The sequence below is a fragment of the Yarrowia lipolytica genome, chromosome 1F (genome assembly GCF_001761485.1).
Source record: "Yarrowia lipolytica chromosome 1F, complete sequence".
In the NCBI taxonomy this organism is placed as follows: domain Eukaryota; kingdom Fungi; phylum Ascomycota; class Dipodascomycetes; order Dipodascales; genus Yarrowia; species Yarrowia lipolytica.
In genome coordinates, this window is record NC_090775.1 from 416,275 (window position 1) to 432,474 (window position 16,200).

The window sequence follows — 16,200 nt, forward strand, 5'->3', positions numbered from 1 at the left end:
TCACCGTGAAACCTGTACTTGTACTTGGACTAGCAGAAAGGGCAATGAAGAGGAGGGGGTCATATGGGGGATATAAATAGTCAGATATGAGCTCTGTGAGCTTTTTTAGATGTCTATTTTCCGTCTTTCACCAATATTGGCATTTGTTTCACGTCAGTCCTCAGTTCTACGATTATTGTAGTATGAACTGTTTGCACTGCTGAAGTCTCAAGCACACAGCACACCCCTCCCCCACCTTGCATCCCTTTGAAAGACCTTATGGGTCATTGGCACGTGATGAAGGAGGTATAGTAAGGAGATTTTTTGTGCGTTACGTTCATGAACTCGTTCCCATCGCAGTCTTTGAAGGCTTTTTTCCCTTTTCCGTCGAGGTTTTTTATTTTTTATTTTTGGTCACACACAGTACATACGCGTATTTTGTTGAGAATTAGTTAGCATAACATGCGTGCTGCTGGGTGTTCCGGTATTCGCTGAATTGTAGGTCAGTGAGACCAATGTATATGATAGAACAGACTCCTGCAGTATTTACGAGGCTTCTATAGGATATTTCTATCCTAAAATAGAGAAATTCAGTATATAAATGGAGATTGTCTTCAGGGGCTGTTCAGATAGTACAAATTATAACTATCAGAGTACATACTGTTCTCGTACTTTGAAAGCTGGTTTTGACATACAGAAGCAGCATCGCTCTCATTACACCATCCATATCCTGGTACAAGTGCTGTGAGCAGTCAACATGCTTTATAGTAATCTCACTCTGTTCGAGGGAATTGTACTCCATAGCAATGCAAGAGGTGACTTGCCATCTGACAATTGACAATCGACACTCAACGTCGGTCAACGTTGGTGATATCATATATACCAACATAGTATGTACATACCAGTACGTACAGTCCGTACACACTTTAGCCTGTCGTATTTGCACGTCTGGGCACCCATGGGGTCTGCACTCCTCGAGGGTTACTGGTGCCTCACGGCGCCAAATACAGGTAAGACAACCACGCCGTGGGGAACGGAAATATTATACCCTGGTATGAACATGGTTGACGTGACAGCGCGACCGGAACTCATATTCTTGCCGAGAGCGATCTTGAGCTTGCTTCACGTCGGAGTCGTAAGTTTGAGAGTCTGTTGCCAAGACACACTTCGTATCTGCTGTACGGCAGTTACTTGAGAGAAGAGCGAGGAGGGGAATTGCGAGGCATACGAGTACTTAGGGTCCAACGTGTCTCTGTTTCAACAGTGCTGAGCTTTGATTAGTGCGTTTTCTGTCTCAGCAGTAGCCCGTGCAAGTACGAATACATACTGATCAACCTTCACCTCAAGTGGTACCGGCGGCAAGTAACAAACCCCGAATGCCGGTCTACAGTGCCTCTTGACGTCGGGACAGGTCGGAGACGTGGACGTTGGAGCCTTGTTCAATATAGTTGGCACTTTCTTAGGGTCCGTTGTTGCAGATGACAAAGAGAGTTTGGGTGAGCTTTAGGACTTAAGGATGGGAACAAGCAACTTGAGGTTGAGGTAGAGTGGGCTTGAGACATGTGGCGGGCAATTGACGGGTTGGTGGGGGGTTCTGAACCTCTCTATACCAGATACTCATAACCTGTATACTTGTTATTGTGTCACATTTGGGCGTGTATTCTCCACCCCATCCACTATCCATGGTCTGGCTTCGCTTAAGAGACTCCAAAAAAGTAGCTTGTGTGGGGGCGGAGGGCTTTTAAGCTTTCCGTGCGTGCTTGCATTTCAGTGTATGAGCGGACCCTGACGAGCGGAAATTCTGTCACTCAGCTATATATACTGACTGGTCTCTCTGACGTGCGCGCAAGCAATTTGTGAGTATTTTTTTGCGATTAAACCGTGGGTTTGGGGACGGGTTTCTGGTGCTAGACAGTCCCTGAGTCACCTGTTATCAGCCTCGTTCGGCTGACAGTAAGGCTGAAGGCACGCGCGTGAAAAATGAAATCGAAGCGAGTGGGAAAGAACCATGCAGTGTCTGGACGGTGAACCAAGGTAGATTTTGGCAAGGAAGAAATAGATATCCGAGTAAAATGGGCTGAACTATCGAATGAAACAAAGCCCCAGTCTCTGTCGGATTCCGTTGGCGTTCTACAGACCACTTCTACTCTCCTCCACCATACTAATTTAGCTTCGTAATCAGTTTATGACCCCTCGTCCGAGCAGTCATAAACCATAAAGCAGGTGTAAAAAAAACACGAAAAACTGTTTCAGGCCGATCTCAAACCCGATTTCTGCGGAAATCGAAACATCTCATTTACCTCTTTAACTCCAAAATGAAGGAGGACCGCCAACCCGACCTTCAACCGGTGCATACGCACACTTCTATTGCATCCAACGAGTCCCACCCTTCGCTAATGCCCTATCATGCCGACTCGGACCACAGTCAACACCACCCCAGTCCAACCAAATTGCAACATAGCGAGTCTTACTCGTCGCGAGAAACCAACTCGCCGTCGCCAGAAGCCGGCTCTGTAGTTGCAGATGGCATAGCATCAGAAAAAGAAGAAACAAGCTCGATAAAGGACCCCAAGGCTTGGAGGAAATTCATCGTGCCGAAAAACGAACGAAGAGGACTACTGGCTTCAGTATGCGTGGTTCCAGAAGTTACAGACCCCCGAGATTACCCCAGTAACATCAAATGGTTCCTCACGGGAGTAGTGTCGCTGGCTGCCATGGCTGCCCCTCTAGGTACGTCTATCATGCTTCCTGGTATCGATGATGTAGCCGAGGGACTGAATACCACCAAGAACCTGGTCAACATCTCCTTTGGTATCTACTTGCTGTCTCTAGGAGTGTTCCCCATTTACTGGTCATCTCTTTCCGAGCACTTTGGACGAAGATCCATCTATCTCATTTCTTTTGCTCTATTCACAGCATTTTCCATCGGATGTGCTTTGTCGACATCTATTGGAATGCTCATTGGCTTCCGAGTGCTGTCTGGAGGCGCTGCTGGCTCGGTCCAGAGCGTGGGGGCAGGCACCATCTCCGAGCTCTTTGAAGCAAGAGTCAGAGGCAAGGGCTTGGGTATCTACTACGTGGGAATTCTGGTTTCACCTCTGGTAGCTCCCGTTATCGGAGGAGCTCTGGTGGAGAGTCTGGGCTGGAGAGCTCCCCAATATCTGCTGCTTATTCTTGGCGGAGTTCTCACTGTTGCCATGCTGTTTTGCATTCCAGAAACGCTTCGAATCTCAGCTGAAGACAGAGAGATGTGGATTAGACCCAAGAGCAAGACCAAGGGCCAGAAAATCAACTGGTGGAGGAAAAAGAAGGATCTCGAGAGCGAGATTGAGGCTTCTGGAGAAGCAGAGGATCAAGAACCCGAGCTCAAAAACCACCATATGCTCAGTACAGTTATCGGAGACGACCCTGAGCCGGTTCTAGTTGAAGACGACGAAGACCACCACTTGCATCCCATAATCTCCCACATTTCGCAAATGTCGTTTGGAGCCGATGTAAGTGAGACTCAGTCTCGATCTAGACGAGGCTCAGTGGCTAGCTCCAGAAGAAAGGCAGTGGGCGGTCTTGAGCTTTCTAGAGTGGCTTCTACCGAATCTGAAAAGTACAGACGAATGGAAATGCCCAAGCGGATCAATTTGGACGAGCTGTCTCTGGGTCAAAAGATGTACATGTTTGGAGTGGCTCCTCTCAAGACTCTGCTCTTTCTCAGATACCCTCCTGTGGCTCTGGCCATCGTGTATGCCTCCTACGTCTTTTTCTCATTGTACATTCTTAACATGGCCATTCAGATTGTCTACTCCGAGGCTCCCTACAACTTCAAGACCATCATCGTCGGTCTTCTTTACCTGCCCAACTCGGTAGGATACATTGCTGCATCTGTTGGAGGAGGAATGTGGAGTGATTACATTGTGAAACGGGCCAAGGACAAGAACGGTGGGGTCATGATTCCCGAGGAGAGAATTGCAGAAAATATTCTGTTGGCTGCAATCCTTTTCCCTGTGTCTCTACTTATCTTTGGGTGGTGTGCTCAATACAAGACCTTTTGGCTGTGTCCTTTGATCGGTACCTTCATCTTTGGATTTGCCTCCATGATGATATTTGGAACAAACACAACCTATCTTGTGGACGCACTTCCGGGCAAGGGCTCTTCCGGCGTGGCTCTCAACAACTTTGTGCGAATGATTCTTGCTGCTGTGGCGACCTTTGTGGCCGATCCCATGATCAGAGGGCTCACTGTCGGCTGGTGTTTTACTCTGTGGGCTCTGCTGAGTATCGTTGTGGCCTTTTCTCTTGTGGCCATCAAGATCTGGGGAGCCCATTGGCGTCAGACTTTTGACCTCTCTAAGATTTACTAGCTGGGCAGTCCGCTGAGTCTGCTGTTTCTGCATTGAGCGGATATATAACTATTGCATTAATATATTTATGGAACGAACGAGTTGGAGTATTAATAAGTACTTAATAATAATAGAAATGAAATTCTGAGTATAAGTACGTACGTACTTGCTCTAATAAAGAACGCTTTCGGCATCGAACACTTTTTATGATAACGCACATCCTTCTATCCAGTCAGTTTAACTAAATGTTCAACTACTTTAGTAACTTTACTTAAACCATTGGTTTAACGCCTTCTCGTTAATTTGGTCACTTTTGTCTCTGGATCTTCTCCAAAACGACAAAACACAACTTTCCAACCATTTCTGAGGTTTTCAACCCCTTTTCTGTCACCATTATTTTGTCACCAAACCCACACATCACTGCCTCTCCGCCTTGATGATAGAGTTAAAGACAGCACTTCATGCATATGGCGATAATACAAGTTCCAACAACGATACATCAGTGGCACCCCAACTAACTAAAGTCGCTACATCCAACCCTGCCACAAAATGAGCTCGTGGCGATTAATACTCGCGCTGGTGATATCGACGCTGGTCACGTGCCTTATGTTTGCCGAGGCGCTGGTGGTGCGTCCCAACTTCTACTCGGCCTGCATTTCACTCACCCAGTCCAACTCCAAGAAGTCCGTCTTGCTGGCCACCATTCTCACACACATCTTTTGTGCGCGCAAGCTGCTAATGCGCATCTTCTACGGAGAGCTGCGGGCCGTCGAGGAGCAACACACTGGCGAAAAGCTGTGGTACTCGGGCACAGAGATTCTGTTTGCCATTGCTGTGTTCCACAAGGAGCTGTCCCAAGTCCACTACGCCTCCATCTTCACATTTGTGTGGCTGGTTAAGTCGCTGCACTGGGTGGCCGAGGACCGGGTTGATCTACTGTTCACCACAGGCGAGTCCGACTGGGCCCATGTCCGGTATCTCAGCACCCTGACGGTGTTGTGTGCCACCGACGTGTACCTGCTCAACTCCTTCTACCCGCACATTGACTTTGACTTCAGCAAGTTTTCCACCGGCGTGGAACAAGGCATCTGGGTGATTTTGGCACTGGAGATCGGCCTGGTGCTCAACTCCATTGCCCTGTGCCACAACAAGTACCTCATTTCCATGCGGGAACGGTACTTTTTGCGCCAGAACCCCAACGACGAGACCTGGACCCACAAGAAGGACTGGCTGTTTGCCGCCGAGGCTGCGTCAGACCTCATCCAGATCGCCATGTTCTGTATCTTCTTTGTTCTCATCTCGTCGTCCCACGGCATGCCCATCTTCAAGTTCCGAGACGCCGTGGTCTCCGTGCTCAATCTTGTTTCACGTGTCAAGGGCTACTACAACTACCGAGTTCTTACCCGGCAAGTCGACTCCTTCACCACTACGCCCAGTGAAGACGATTTGGCCCGAAACCAGACGTGCATCATCTGCTTTGAAGACATGGAGCTCGTGGAGGAGCCCAAGCAACTGGTGCCTAAAAAGCTGTCGTGCGGTCACGTGCTCCACAACGGCTGTTTGAAGCACTGGCTCGAGAGGTCCAAGCTCTGTCCTACATGCCGACGAAACGTCTTCACTGCTCCAGAGGTGGTGGCCACCACTACCGTGGCCCAGGTTACACAAGTCACAGTTCCCGTGGCTCCGCAGGTTGCAGATCACCCCGCGTGGGTGGAGCAGGCTGTGCAGTCACAAAGCAGCTCTACCTCTGAGTCGTCATCAAACGACGCTCATGCCCACCACAAGCTCAAGCTCCGACAAAGTGCCATTGAGGCGGGTGTGCATGACTCGTGGGAAGTCTTTCCGACCCGGCGAAACAACAAAAACCAGGTGGAGCTGTGTTTGGGAGAGGGAAGATGGGCCGTTCTTGAAACTGTCTATTAGTATATAGTATTTATTGAGTGAGTGTTTGAGAGCGGAGCTCTACAACACGTTCAGCACGGATCCAGTAGTTATAAAATGATAAAACTGCTCAGATTTCTTTGATAGTGACAAGAGTCACAAGTACACGTGATCAAGTGGCGTTTAAGTGTTTTTATGGTCATTGTTGTATGTAGCGAGTAGGACCAAGACCGTTATTTCACTGTAGCATCTGCCGAACATTGATATTCACCCTCTTTGTGTCCAGCCAGTCCTGGTACGGACTATTCAAATCGGGAGAAGTGTTTGAAAACACCTTTCCAATGCCATGGTACGCATGTCTCGACTTGCCGCCCATAACAATGACATCTCCAGACCTCAGCATGAGACAGAGAGGAGGAGCCAGACTGTTTTCGCTGTCATCGTATCGGTTGAGACCCACGTAAAAAATTGCGTCCAAGCCTATTGACACACTGACCAGGTCGTCTTGAGACAGTTCAGCTACGTCTTGGTGAGGAGAGAGAATGTCTCCGGGACTGTAGAAGTTGATGATAGCAGCTTCGGGGTTTATAGAGAACAAAGGACGGCTCAGAAGCTCGTAGAGGTTCTTGGGAAAATATGGGAACCCTTCTGTGCCGGGAATAAAGCTCGGGTACGCTTTTGTAGTCCAGTTGTACTGTCCTCCGAGGGTGACCCATCGTAACTGTTTGTTCTTGATCTTGTCTCTTGATGTGGGCTTTCCTCCTTCTCTATGTAGTATTTTGGCGTGAGGATTTTCGTTGTTGAATAGGTTGAAAGGCCGCGGAATGTCGTAGAACAAGTCCAGGTTATTGAGATGTTCTTTTGGTGGTAGGTACTGCTCGATAGTCTCTGTCACCAGGCGTGACTGGACTGCTGGAGGCATCAGGTTGGGGTATATGAGTAGCCCTGGAAGTTCTTCGACTGTGTAGTAATGTTTGGGTGGAGCGAAGTCAACTTGCGTCTGTGCAAAGGTCTCGAATCTGTTTTTTAGACCCACTGATTCGGCATCAAACTGCTCTTGTTGTATCGTGTAGTGTGGAGATGAGTATGATTTGTAGGATGAAAACACGTCTGGGCTGTGTAGTGCGTCTTCATGGCTGATGTGTCGGTGTGATTTGTAGTATGGTCTAAAGAGATCGTTTGCTGGCGCTGGCGACGGGGATAGCGACGGCCGTGGTGTTTCCAGGGTCATTCTAGTGTTTGTACTAGCTCGAGATAATCATCCGACTTCTTCTACTCCACCACCTGCATGAATGGTGCACTTTATTTTTCACTGCATGATATCTGGAAGTATTATCTAAAAGTTTGGATCGATCCTTTCAAACTCAACATATCACCATGGACTGGCTCAGTGAAGTGCAAAAGCTCAACGACCAGAACTCGCAGAACGTCACCCGGCTGAACGAAGAGATCGACAAGCTAGATCTGACGCTCAAGAAGGCTCAGATTGTAGTAGGACGAGCTCACACTGTGGCCCCCACCAAGTTTTATCTCCAGCCTCTGCTTGAAGACCCCATCTACGCAGAGATTGCAGAAAAGTGTCAGGAGCTGGCGACTACCGCGTCTCAATGGCAGTTTTACAGATACAACAACATGTACGGCGGCTGTTTCCAGCGGGCTGTGTTTGTGACTCTGCTACGACACTTTCTGGCCAACTGGGTGGACACTGACATGGCTATTGTGGTCTCCAACCCCTCCAATTGGCAGTCACTGGTGGCCGCCACCCCCCTAGGACCTGATCTAGTGTCCAAGCAGCTTGGAGTGCCGTTTTTGACCGAGCTGGAGGCTGGAAATGAAAACACGTGCCATCTGACCGACTACGACTACCTGCTGGGTATCGTGACCATGATCAACGAGCTTTCTCGACTTGCATTCAACTCCGTTACGGCCATTGCCTCGTATAACGAGAGCCACGACACCAAGTTGCCATTTGTGTTCCCTCAGTACCTTCTTGCATTCATTAAGAACACTCATGCTGGCCTCATGGTGCTGAATCTGAAGAATGATAAACTGCGAAGAAGTTATGATTCTATCAAATATGATGTGAAGAAGGTGGAGGAGATTATCTATGATTTGACCGTGAGACGGTTGGTCTAAAGACGGTTTCTCCAGGATGTGATTGCTGAAGAGCGTCTGAAAGAAAGAAGAAAAGATAACACGAGAAAACACCAACGCTACAGCCGTTTTTAGAGAGCTGACTATGAAAGACTGGTAACTAATGACTACCGTGCATATTTCAATCAATAATATCAAGAAAACCTATTGGTCTTTAGTCATACACATCTATCATAATGATAACCAGGTTATGTATATTTCTCGTACAGTGCCATATGCAACTACAGTTCAAGTACACTCATAGTGGCCCCCTTATAAAAGCTAGGAAGCTACAAGTAGTCAGATACTGGGATCTTAAAGGAGCTCTTCGAACTTGGATACTCTCCGCGAAACATCAGTATAAGAGCTCTGACCACTCGTACATGGTAGGAGATCTGTTACCCCCTAACAAGGAAAGCACACAGTAGTATCTGTTTCTAAGTAGAAGCAGCCTCCATAAAGTGTTGAAATTGAAAGGACGGGATCATCCGTATCTTAACCTGCTGCAAGTATCGTACTGTTTCGTCTCTTCTGGCGTACAGTAGCTTCCTTACAGTACAGTATGTAGCACCTGATAGGACAGAACTATCGAGAGAAAATAAGCAGCAACGTGCCACAGAATAATGAGCACACCAGGGGCCTATATACGAGTATAGTCTACTTGTTTTTGTACTCTCCTTCGATCGGCCCTTTCAAATGTATAGCTATGGTATGTGCTGAACTGCATAGACTGCTTGGTTCCCCATTACTGCTCGGTTTCTTCCTATGTCACCACTGCGTAGTTCACCAAAGAGTCCGCTCCTGATTTACTTTCATTCTATCCGGTTACGGTTCCGTATCATCATCTCGTTATGCTATTTACAAAACACTTTTACTCACACCGAGTTTGTGCCGATCTGTCCCTATCTCTCTCATTATTTTTTCTCCTCTTCCTTCTTCTTGGGTTCCTCGATCTCGGGCTTGGGCAGCGGGTCCAGCTCCAGCTCGCCCCGGATTCGCTCCATGGCTCGGTACACCTTGGATTGCAGGTAGAAGGAGCCCGACTTGTGCTCCGAGTTGACAGTGTACAGATGAGTGAACTTCTTGTCGATTTGAGCCAGCACTGACTCGGACTCTGCAATGTCCTCCAGCTTGTGTTTCTTGTTGAGCTCGGCAACCACCTTGTCGAGGGCGGTCTCGTCCACGTCGAGAATCTTACAGGCCTCGTCCAGCTGGAGTCCTCCAAACTTGGATGCTGCCGACTTGGAGGTCTTGGAGGCGGCCTGGGCGGTAGCAGCCTGCTTGTAGGCCTGGGTGAAAGCCTTGGCGAAAACCTGGGTGCCGGTCACGACAACTTGATAGATGAGTCTGTGGGCCATGGTGAAATGTGTGTGGTGGTTCTTAGCGGTGTGGAGAAAAGATTTCAGGTTTTTGCCAGAGTTTATTGTTTTGGGAGGTTCGAGGTTGGGAACTCTAAAAGTAAGTCGCAAGACTTGTAGTCGTGCGGATGGACTAGATGAAGGAGTTTCGGTATGAAAATGTGATGGGATTTTTCGCGTTAATCAACTCTTTACACTCTTATTTTTTCCACTTTACGACTTTACTTTACCACCCCAATCGGTCTTTTAATCCTACCCCTTGTCTTAGCTTGTCATACACTCTGCTGCACATGCACTCAGCCTAAACCTCCAAACTTCATCACCACCAGACACACACTCATCCAAGGTGAACAAACAACGAGCATCCCGCAAACAGTACAACACATATACGATATTAAACGACACAGTTCGAATCTACAACAATACCCATCCGTTTGTCGCTGACTAATCACTCCCCTCCACTATGAAATACGCTGTGGACGCGGGTATCATCAAATGCATATGCGGGTTTGACGAGGACGACGGTTTCACCATCCAGTGCGAATCCTGTAACGTGTGGCAACACGCCGTGTGTGTGGGAATCGGCTCCGAGGCGGAGGTTCCAGACGTGTATCTCTGTGACCAGTGTGGACCTCGAGAACTGGATGTCAAAGCTGCCCATGAGAAACAAAAGACTCGCCTGGAGACTATCAAACAGATGCAGGAAAAGAAACGAAGGAAAGAATCGGAAGAGAAGGAGGGCCAGTCAAATGGTGACGCGTCTGCAACTACCCAGGCCACGCAGACTCCTCCAGTGGCCCCCTCTAGAGAATCAACGGAACAGCCCAACAATGAGGAAAACGACTACCATTTCGATTACACTGTGATCCCCAGAAATACCGTGGACCCGGAAGTCAAGGATTATCTTGCCAAGTTGGCCAATGAGGAAATTATTGACAAGGACATCAGTTACATGTCTCTATCGGAGTATTCAAAGATTGTCAAGCCTAAGATGACCTTAAAGCTGTTCCAAGACAATCCAAAGTCCAAGTTCTGTGGCTTTTCTAAGCATGGACTTGTGGCCAATCAGCCTATTCAGAAAGACCGCTTCATCATCGAGTACGTGGGTCATGTTTCACATAAGGACCAGTACAAGGCAGACCCAATCAACCAGTATCGCATCCATCCAGTGCCCAAATCGTCAGTCTTGTTCCATCCAACGCTTCCTCTAGTGATAGATGGTCGTCTTGTAGGCAATGATGCGCGGTTCATGCGCCGTTCGTGCAATCCAAACTGCAGAGTGGCGACTGTCGTGGTTAACAACACCGATATCATTTTTGTCGTGTTTGCAACTGAACCAATCAAGCCAGGTACGGAGTTGACACTCGCATGGGAATGGGACACTCATCACCCCGTGCAAAAGATGCTTCATGGCACTGAAATCGACCAGCTCACCCCCCAAGAGAAACTGTGCCTGGGCAACATGGTAGAGACAATTCTGCAACGAACAGAGTGCTCCGACCCCACAAATTCTCAGTGCATTTTGCAGAAAATGAAGAAATGCGTGTCTGCAAACCCCCGATCTGTGCGAGGCTCGAAAACAAGAGCTCTTAACCTTCTTAAAGAGACGAATGGCGAGGGAGGCTCTTCGTACGAAGATTCGGGCAAGTCGTCATCAGCATCACCCAACCCGGAGCTCCTTCCTGGCTCTCAGGAGCTCAGTGTGGGTTTTGGAATTGGCTCGTCGTACAAAGGTTATGGAGGTTACGGAGGCATTCAGTTCCCGTCTCCTGTGCCTCCCACTTGCATGGACTATCTCGATAAGTTGGACGACGAGCATCGCACCATTGCTCTGGATTACATTGAGGCGTTTGCATACGTGGACCCGCCTTACTACGAAAGAGTACAGGAGCCGGTGTCTGTGCCCAGAACTCCCAAGTCACCGTTCCTTTCGCCATCACTGAAACGAAAAGAAGCTCCTGAGCGAGATGATCAGATCTCTAAAGAGACCCAGACCGTACCCATTGACAAACGACTACGATCTGGAGAGTCATCATCCATCAAACTCGAGTTTCAAGATGAACGAAGCGCCGCTACTTCAGAAGAGGATCCCATCCAGCCAAGAACCATCCCGTTTAAAACCAACCTTTACCGAATGTATCAAGTTCGATCTGCTTGCCCAGAGCCTGCTCCGCCCTCGCCGGTCGTTACAACGTCTTTCAAACGTCTCACTATGAAGGAATACTTTGATCATCCTACAGGCACTCCCTCAAAAGAAATCAAGCCAAAGGTGGAAGAGAAGGGCTCTGAATCGCCTGTCGACGATCGTCGAAACAGTGGAGCCAAGAAGGGCAAGCTTTCCTTTGCTGACTACATGAAACAGAAGAAGAGGGGGGCATAAGACTGCTGCTCTACTATGGTAGCCCGAGTGGTGTACTTTTACTGTATATAGCTGTTATTGTATTTATTCAATGTAAGATGTAAGATGACGACTACCCTGGAGATGAACTGTTCTAGCATGAGCAAAAATACGTTGAAGTGAAAAAAAAAAAATTTACTGCCTTCGACCAGATTTGAACTGATGATCTCAGCATTACTAGTGCTGCGCCTTACCACTTGGCCACGAAGGCAAGGATGTTAGCTCTGAACCTTAAATATTCAATCTACCGAGATATACAAATCACATGACAAAAACCCTAAAAAATGGGGGAAAAACGGGAGAAAAACCAGTAAACAAAAAGAATCAATTGAAAATAAAATTGAAAAAAACCAATTGAATTCTATAATTCTAGTTTGAGAGAAGAGAGATCAAACTTACAAGCTTCTGTAAAGCCATAAGCATCTTACTACAAGTACCATAGCTTTCCTCTCCGCTGTGAGTTGTTGTTCGCACTTCAAAGCTCCATTTCGACTTGTATGTACAGGACTCCTACTTAACATGTTGTGTTGTATTGTTTCTACACGCCAACTAATTAGGAAGGCACAACACGCAGTTCGAGTCTTGGCTACAGCCCTACGACATCTCGATAGCTCCATGATATGCTTTAAATAAATAGATGAATTCAGTTTAGCAAATGTAGACTCTCCACTCTCCAGGGACCAAGTCTAGCGCAAAAAATCTAATGGTGCAGTCAGCTCAGCTACTCTACCTCTATGTTGTTGCTGCTAATCGCACCTGCACCAATCTTGCGGTCGCGGAAGCTGTTGGTTTGGAGACCGGGGTATACGGGGCACTCCAGCTCTTCTGACCTGACCCAAACGTTGCCCTTGTCGAGGTCGGGAGTCAAGAACGAAGTCGTCTCGATGCGGATATCGCTGGACGAGCCGCCAAACTGGTCAACCAGAGGAGAATCATTGACTGATGGCGACTCGGATGCGCCCTCCAGAGAAGTACACGACTCCTGAGAGGATGGCGGCAGAGTGAAACTCATCAGCAGCACCGAATCTCGGACGGAGCGCTCGTAAGCGGTGAGCTGGCTGTCGGAGTGCTCGTCCAGACACGCGGGCGGCTCGTAATGAGACGACGCCGGGCTCGGGGGCTTGATGCATGGCTGAGGCGACAGAGATACTTGTACCTGCGTGGGACTCTCAGGCTTTATGGCGTTGAGAGGCTTGGCCGTCACTCTCACCTTTGGAAGAGGGAGGGGGGGAGGAGGCATCTGGTCGTATGATGAGGCGCTGTCCGGGGTTTGGGGGAGTGTCTTGACAGTCACTCGGGCCTCGGTACTCTCCATTAAGGCCTCAACTTCGAAATTAGTTGTTCCAGTACTCCCCTTGTCCACAGCACCACTGCTCCCAGCCCCACTGTCGTGGCCCACGCTTTCGGAGATGCTAGCGTTGGTGGTGCTCCACTCGCTGTCGCTAGTCCCTCCTGTTGGCGGTCCCGATGTCATCCGCTCAGTCAGTGTGGTGTTTGTAGACCTGGCCTCGATGGATAGGCTCTCGATGGATGCAGCAATGGTTTCAAGAGGCGGCAGCTGAGGCAGTGGGATCTTGGGCACGATACCTACCCCGCCAGCTCCTCTGTTGGGGGTCTGCGTCGGAACAATGCTCGGAACGTTCTCCTTGTTGGGACCTACCCGCTCCAGTTCAGAGGAAGCCACATCGGAGTCTCTTTTAAAAATGTTGGCCCAATGGCCAAACTTCTTCTTGGCAGGGGCTGCACCGGCCAGGAAGCCTGCACCTCCAGAATTGACAGAAGAGTTCTTGGATGCAAGGGACAAGGACATGGACATGGCGGCAGCGGCAGCAGCCCCAGACAGGCTGTTCCTCTTGGTGCTTCCATTGACACCAGAGAGATGCGACTTGTTCATCTGGAGACCCTGGTTCTGTTTGAGGGAAGAAGCCAAAGTAGGAACGATGGCACTGTTGTTAGCATTGCTGTTATTGTGGCGGAGACTGGGGTCCATCAGAATGGGTGGGTCGCCATGGGGGTTCATGGCTGCCTGTTTGGTGATGCGGAGGGGGCTGCGCTTGAGAGTGCGGGGCACCTCGATTGATGACTCTTGGGCAAAGTACCGGTGGTACATAATGTCACGAGCGGAGCACCGAGCGTCTGGGTCCCACGTGAGGCACATGAGCACCACATCGGTTAGCGAAGCGTGTTCAGGATTGCACATGATGCTGTTGGAGCTTTGGCCAGTTTGGGCGTCAATATTAATGTTGAGCTTGGAACATAACTCTGGGTGTCGACTCCATCGACCTCCGAGAGAGTTTTGGCCGGGGGTGCCCAACAATGCCACCTGGAGGCTGAACTGGTCCAGCTCGTTGGTGCCGGGGAACAGCGGCTTTAGATTTGCCACCTCGGCAGCCATGGCTCCAAAGGCCCAGATGTCCACGGGAGCAGAGTAGTACTCGCACCGGAGGAGAATCTCGGGGGCGCGGTACCATCTGGTGGACACGTAAGCTGTGTAAGGGTCTCTGTCTTCAATGTGACGGGACAGTCCAAAGTCGGCAATTTTGATCCGGAATCCCGAGTGTGGGGAAGAGGAGTTCTCGTTGTGGTAGGGGAGATAACGAGACACCAGGATGTTTTCAGGCTTGATGTCTCGATGGAAGAAGTTATGGCGATGGATGTGGTCAATACCGCAGATGATTTGCCACAGCATGGACCGTACGGCGTGGGGCTGGAACGGCACCTTCTCCTGTGCCTTCATGAGGTTGTAGAGGTTCATTTCCATGACCTCCATTGACATATGAAAGTGGTGGTTGACCGAGTCCACAAACATGTCGTGCACATTGACCAGGAAGCGGTGGGGGCGCACTTCACGGATGAACTCGACCTCTCGCAGGAGGTTGTAGTCGTCGATGGCCGCGAGTTTCTTCTTCATGGTTTTGATGGCAACCATGGAGCCTGCGCGCATGTCCTCGTTCTCCATGGCGGCCTTTGATCTGACCCGTGCGAGCGACACATGGCCAAATGAGCCTTTGCCGATGTTCTTGAGCAGCACATACCGGTCATCCAGCGACTTGACTGTGAGAGACCTCCTGTCTTCTGTGACAGGTTGGATGTCTGGATGTGTTTGTGTTTTCGTGGGTGGCATTGTGTTTGTGTACAACCGATGAAAGAGGGAGGTGTCACTGGGGCGGGGAGGGGGCTGAGATGACTCTGGCTATGTGACTCTGTGTGCGACTGTCTGTGTCTGTATATCAGTGGATGATAGACGGACACAGAGGACGTTCACTTGTGGTGAGTGAAGAAGAGAGTGCAGTCTATTGTAAACAACAAAGAAGAGTGTGTCGACACAGAGGGAGTGTACGTACGGAAGAATAAGGGTGCAGTCCTTATTTGGTGGGTTTGGCGTTCCGAGAGTCCCGTCTCGAAAATCAGGGGAAAGTGACACTAATGCAGAGAAGAGGGAAGGGATCAAGTGGACATGCCCCTGTGGGTTAACAGCTGGCTGGAGGGTTGGCTGGAAGTGGAGCGTTCGCTGGTGTTGGTCTGTGGGCTACCTCTTAAAGACCGCTTGTGTGTGTGTGTGTGTTTGTATGTCTCTGGAAATCAGGTGATGAGTCGGCGATGGGAAATGAGGCTGTCCAAAAGACGAGGGGGTCTGGGTCTTGGTTGCAGGAGGACTGTATGGATGAAATGAGCGTGTGGATGCGGGTGACCAGCGTGGGTGTCACACAAGCGCCAATGTTCCGGTTATTGCTGGTGGTTTTGATGCCTCACTGTAATATAAGTCTTACTTGCACAAGCCCGGGAAGCAACACCTATTATTAACCGGCTGATTTGACTCACCAGCTTAGGCGCGCACACTGTACTGTATGTCCGCAGTAAGCTGATATTATCAGACCGAGACTTGAGTGTGATGAATCAGGTTCTGAGAGAGTTGGTATTGGTGATGTCGGCTTGGACCTGGTTGTCTGGTGATACACAAATGCGGCCGGTAGCTGGTGGAACTGTTGCTGTCGCGAGGCACGCCGTGTCTCTCTGTGGTCGCTTGCCGCTGTCGCTTGCGTGGATCACTTGTGTGTCGTTGTAGCAAAGTGTTCAATCTCAGCTTCTTTCTTTTGGACTTTTTGATAATGCGGCT

At 49.3% G+C, this 16,200-nt stretch overlaps 7 protein-coding genes and 1 non-coding gene across 8 annotated transcripts; 4 read left to right on the plus strand and 4 right to left on the minus strand.

The window, feature by feature from the left end:
* Window positions 1–2,294: 2,294 nt before the first annotated feature.
* YALI1_F04185g (uncharacterized protein) lies at window positions 2,295–4,334 on the plus strand (the record flags this gene model as incomplete). Its single annotated transcript, XM_504927.3, has 1 exon — window positions 2,295–4,334. One exon carries the CDS (start codon window positions 2,295–2,297, stop codon window positions 4,332–4,334), a length of 2,040 nt encoding a protein of 679 aa, XP_504927.3.
* A 528-nt stretch (window positions 4,335–4,862) lies between these two features.
* YALI1_F04211g (uncharacterized protein) lies at window positions 4,863–6,236 on the plus strand (the record flags this gene model as incomplete). The annotated part of the gene is made up of 1 exon (XM_504928.1): window positions 4,863–6,236. One exon carries the CDS (start codon window positions 4,863–4,865, stop codon window positions 6,234–6,236), a length of 1,374 nt encoding a protein of 457 aa, XP_504928.1.
* Window positions 6,237–6,432: 196 nt separating this feature from the next.
* On the minus strand, window positions 6,433–7,425 carry YALI1_F04236g (uncharacterized protein; the record flags this gene model as incomplete). The annotated part of the gene is made up of 1 exon (XM_504929.3): window positions 6,433–7,425. One exon carries the CDS (start codon window positions 7,423–7,425, stop codon window positions 6,433–6,435), a length of 993 nt encoding a protein of 330 aa, XP_504929.3.
* A 146-nt stretch (window positions 7,426–7,571) lies between these two features.
* YALI1_F04238g (uncharacterized protein) lies at window positions 7,572–8,330 on the plus strand (the record flags this gene model as incomplete). The annotated part of the gene is made up of 1 exon (XM_504930.3): window positions 7,572–8,330. One exon carries the CDS (start codon window positions 7,572–7,574, stop codon window positions 8,328–8,330), a length of 759 nt encoding a protein of 252 aa, XP_504930.3.
* A 911-nt stretch (window positions 8,331–9,241) lies between these two features.
* YALI1_F04259g (uncharacterized protein) lies at window positions 9,242–9,685 on the minus strand (the record flags this gene model as incomplete). Its single annotated transcript, XM_504931.3, has 1 exon — window positions 9,242–9,685. One exon carries the CDS (start codon window positions 9,683–9,685, stop codon window positions 9,242–9,244), a length of 444 nt encoding a protein of 147 aa, XP_504931.1.
* Window positions 9,686–10,148: 463 nt separating this feature from the next.
* Window positions 10,149–12,065, plus strand: YALI1_F04264g (uncharacterized protein; the record flags this gene model as incomplete). Its single annotated transcript, XM_504932.3, has 1 exon — window positions 10,149–12,065. One exon carries the CDS (start codon window positions 10,149–10,151, stop codon window positions 12,063–12,065), a length of 1,917 nt encoding a protein of 638 aa, XP_504932.3.
* A 157-nt stretch (window positions 12,066–12,222) lies between these two features.
* YALI1_F04285r lies at window positions 12,223–12,294 on the minus strand. The gene has a single exon. It is a non-coding gene; the product is annotated as a tRNA-Thr (tRNA).
* Window positions 12,295–12,804: 510 nt separating this feature from the next.
* YALI1_F04314g (uncharacterized protein) lies at window positions 12,805–15,207 on the minus strand (the record flags this gene model as incomplete). The annotated part of the gene is made up of 1 exon (XM_504933.3): window positions 12,805–15,207. One exon carries the CDS (start codon window positions 15,205–15,207, stop codon window positions 12,805–12,807), a length of 2,403 nt encoding a protein of 800 aa, XP_504933.3.
* Window positions 15,208–16,200: the final 993 nt, after the last annotated feature.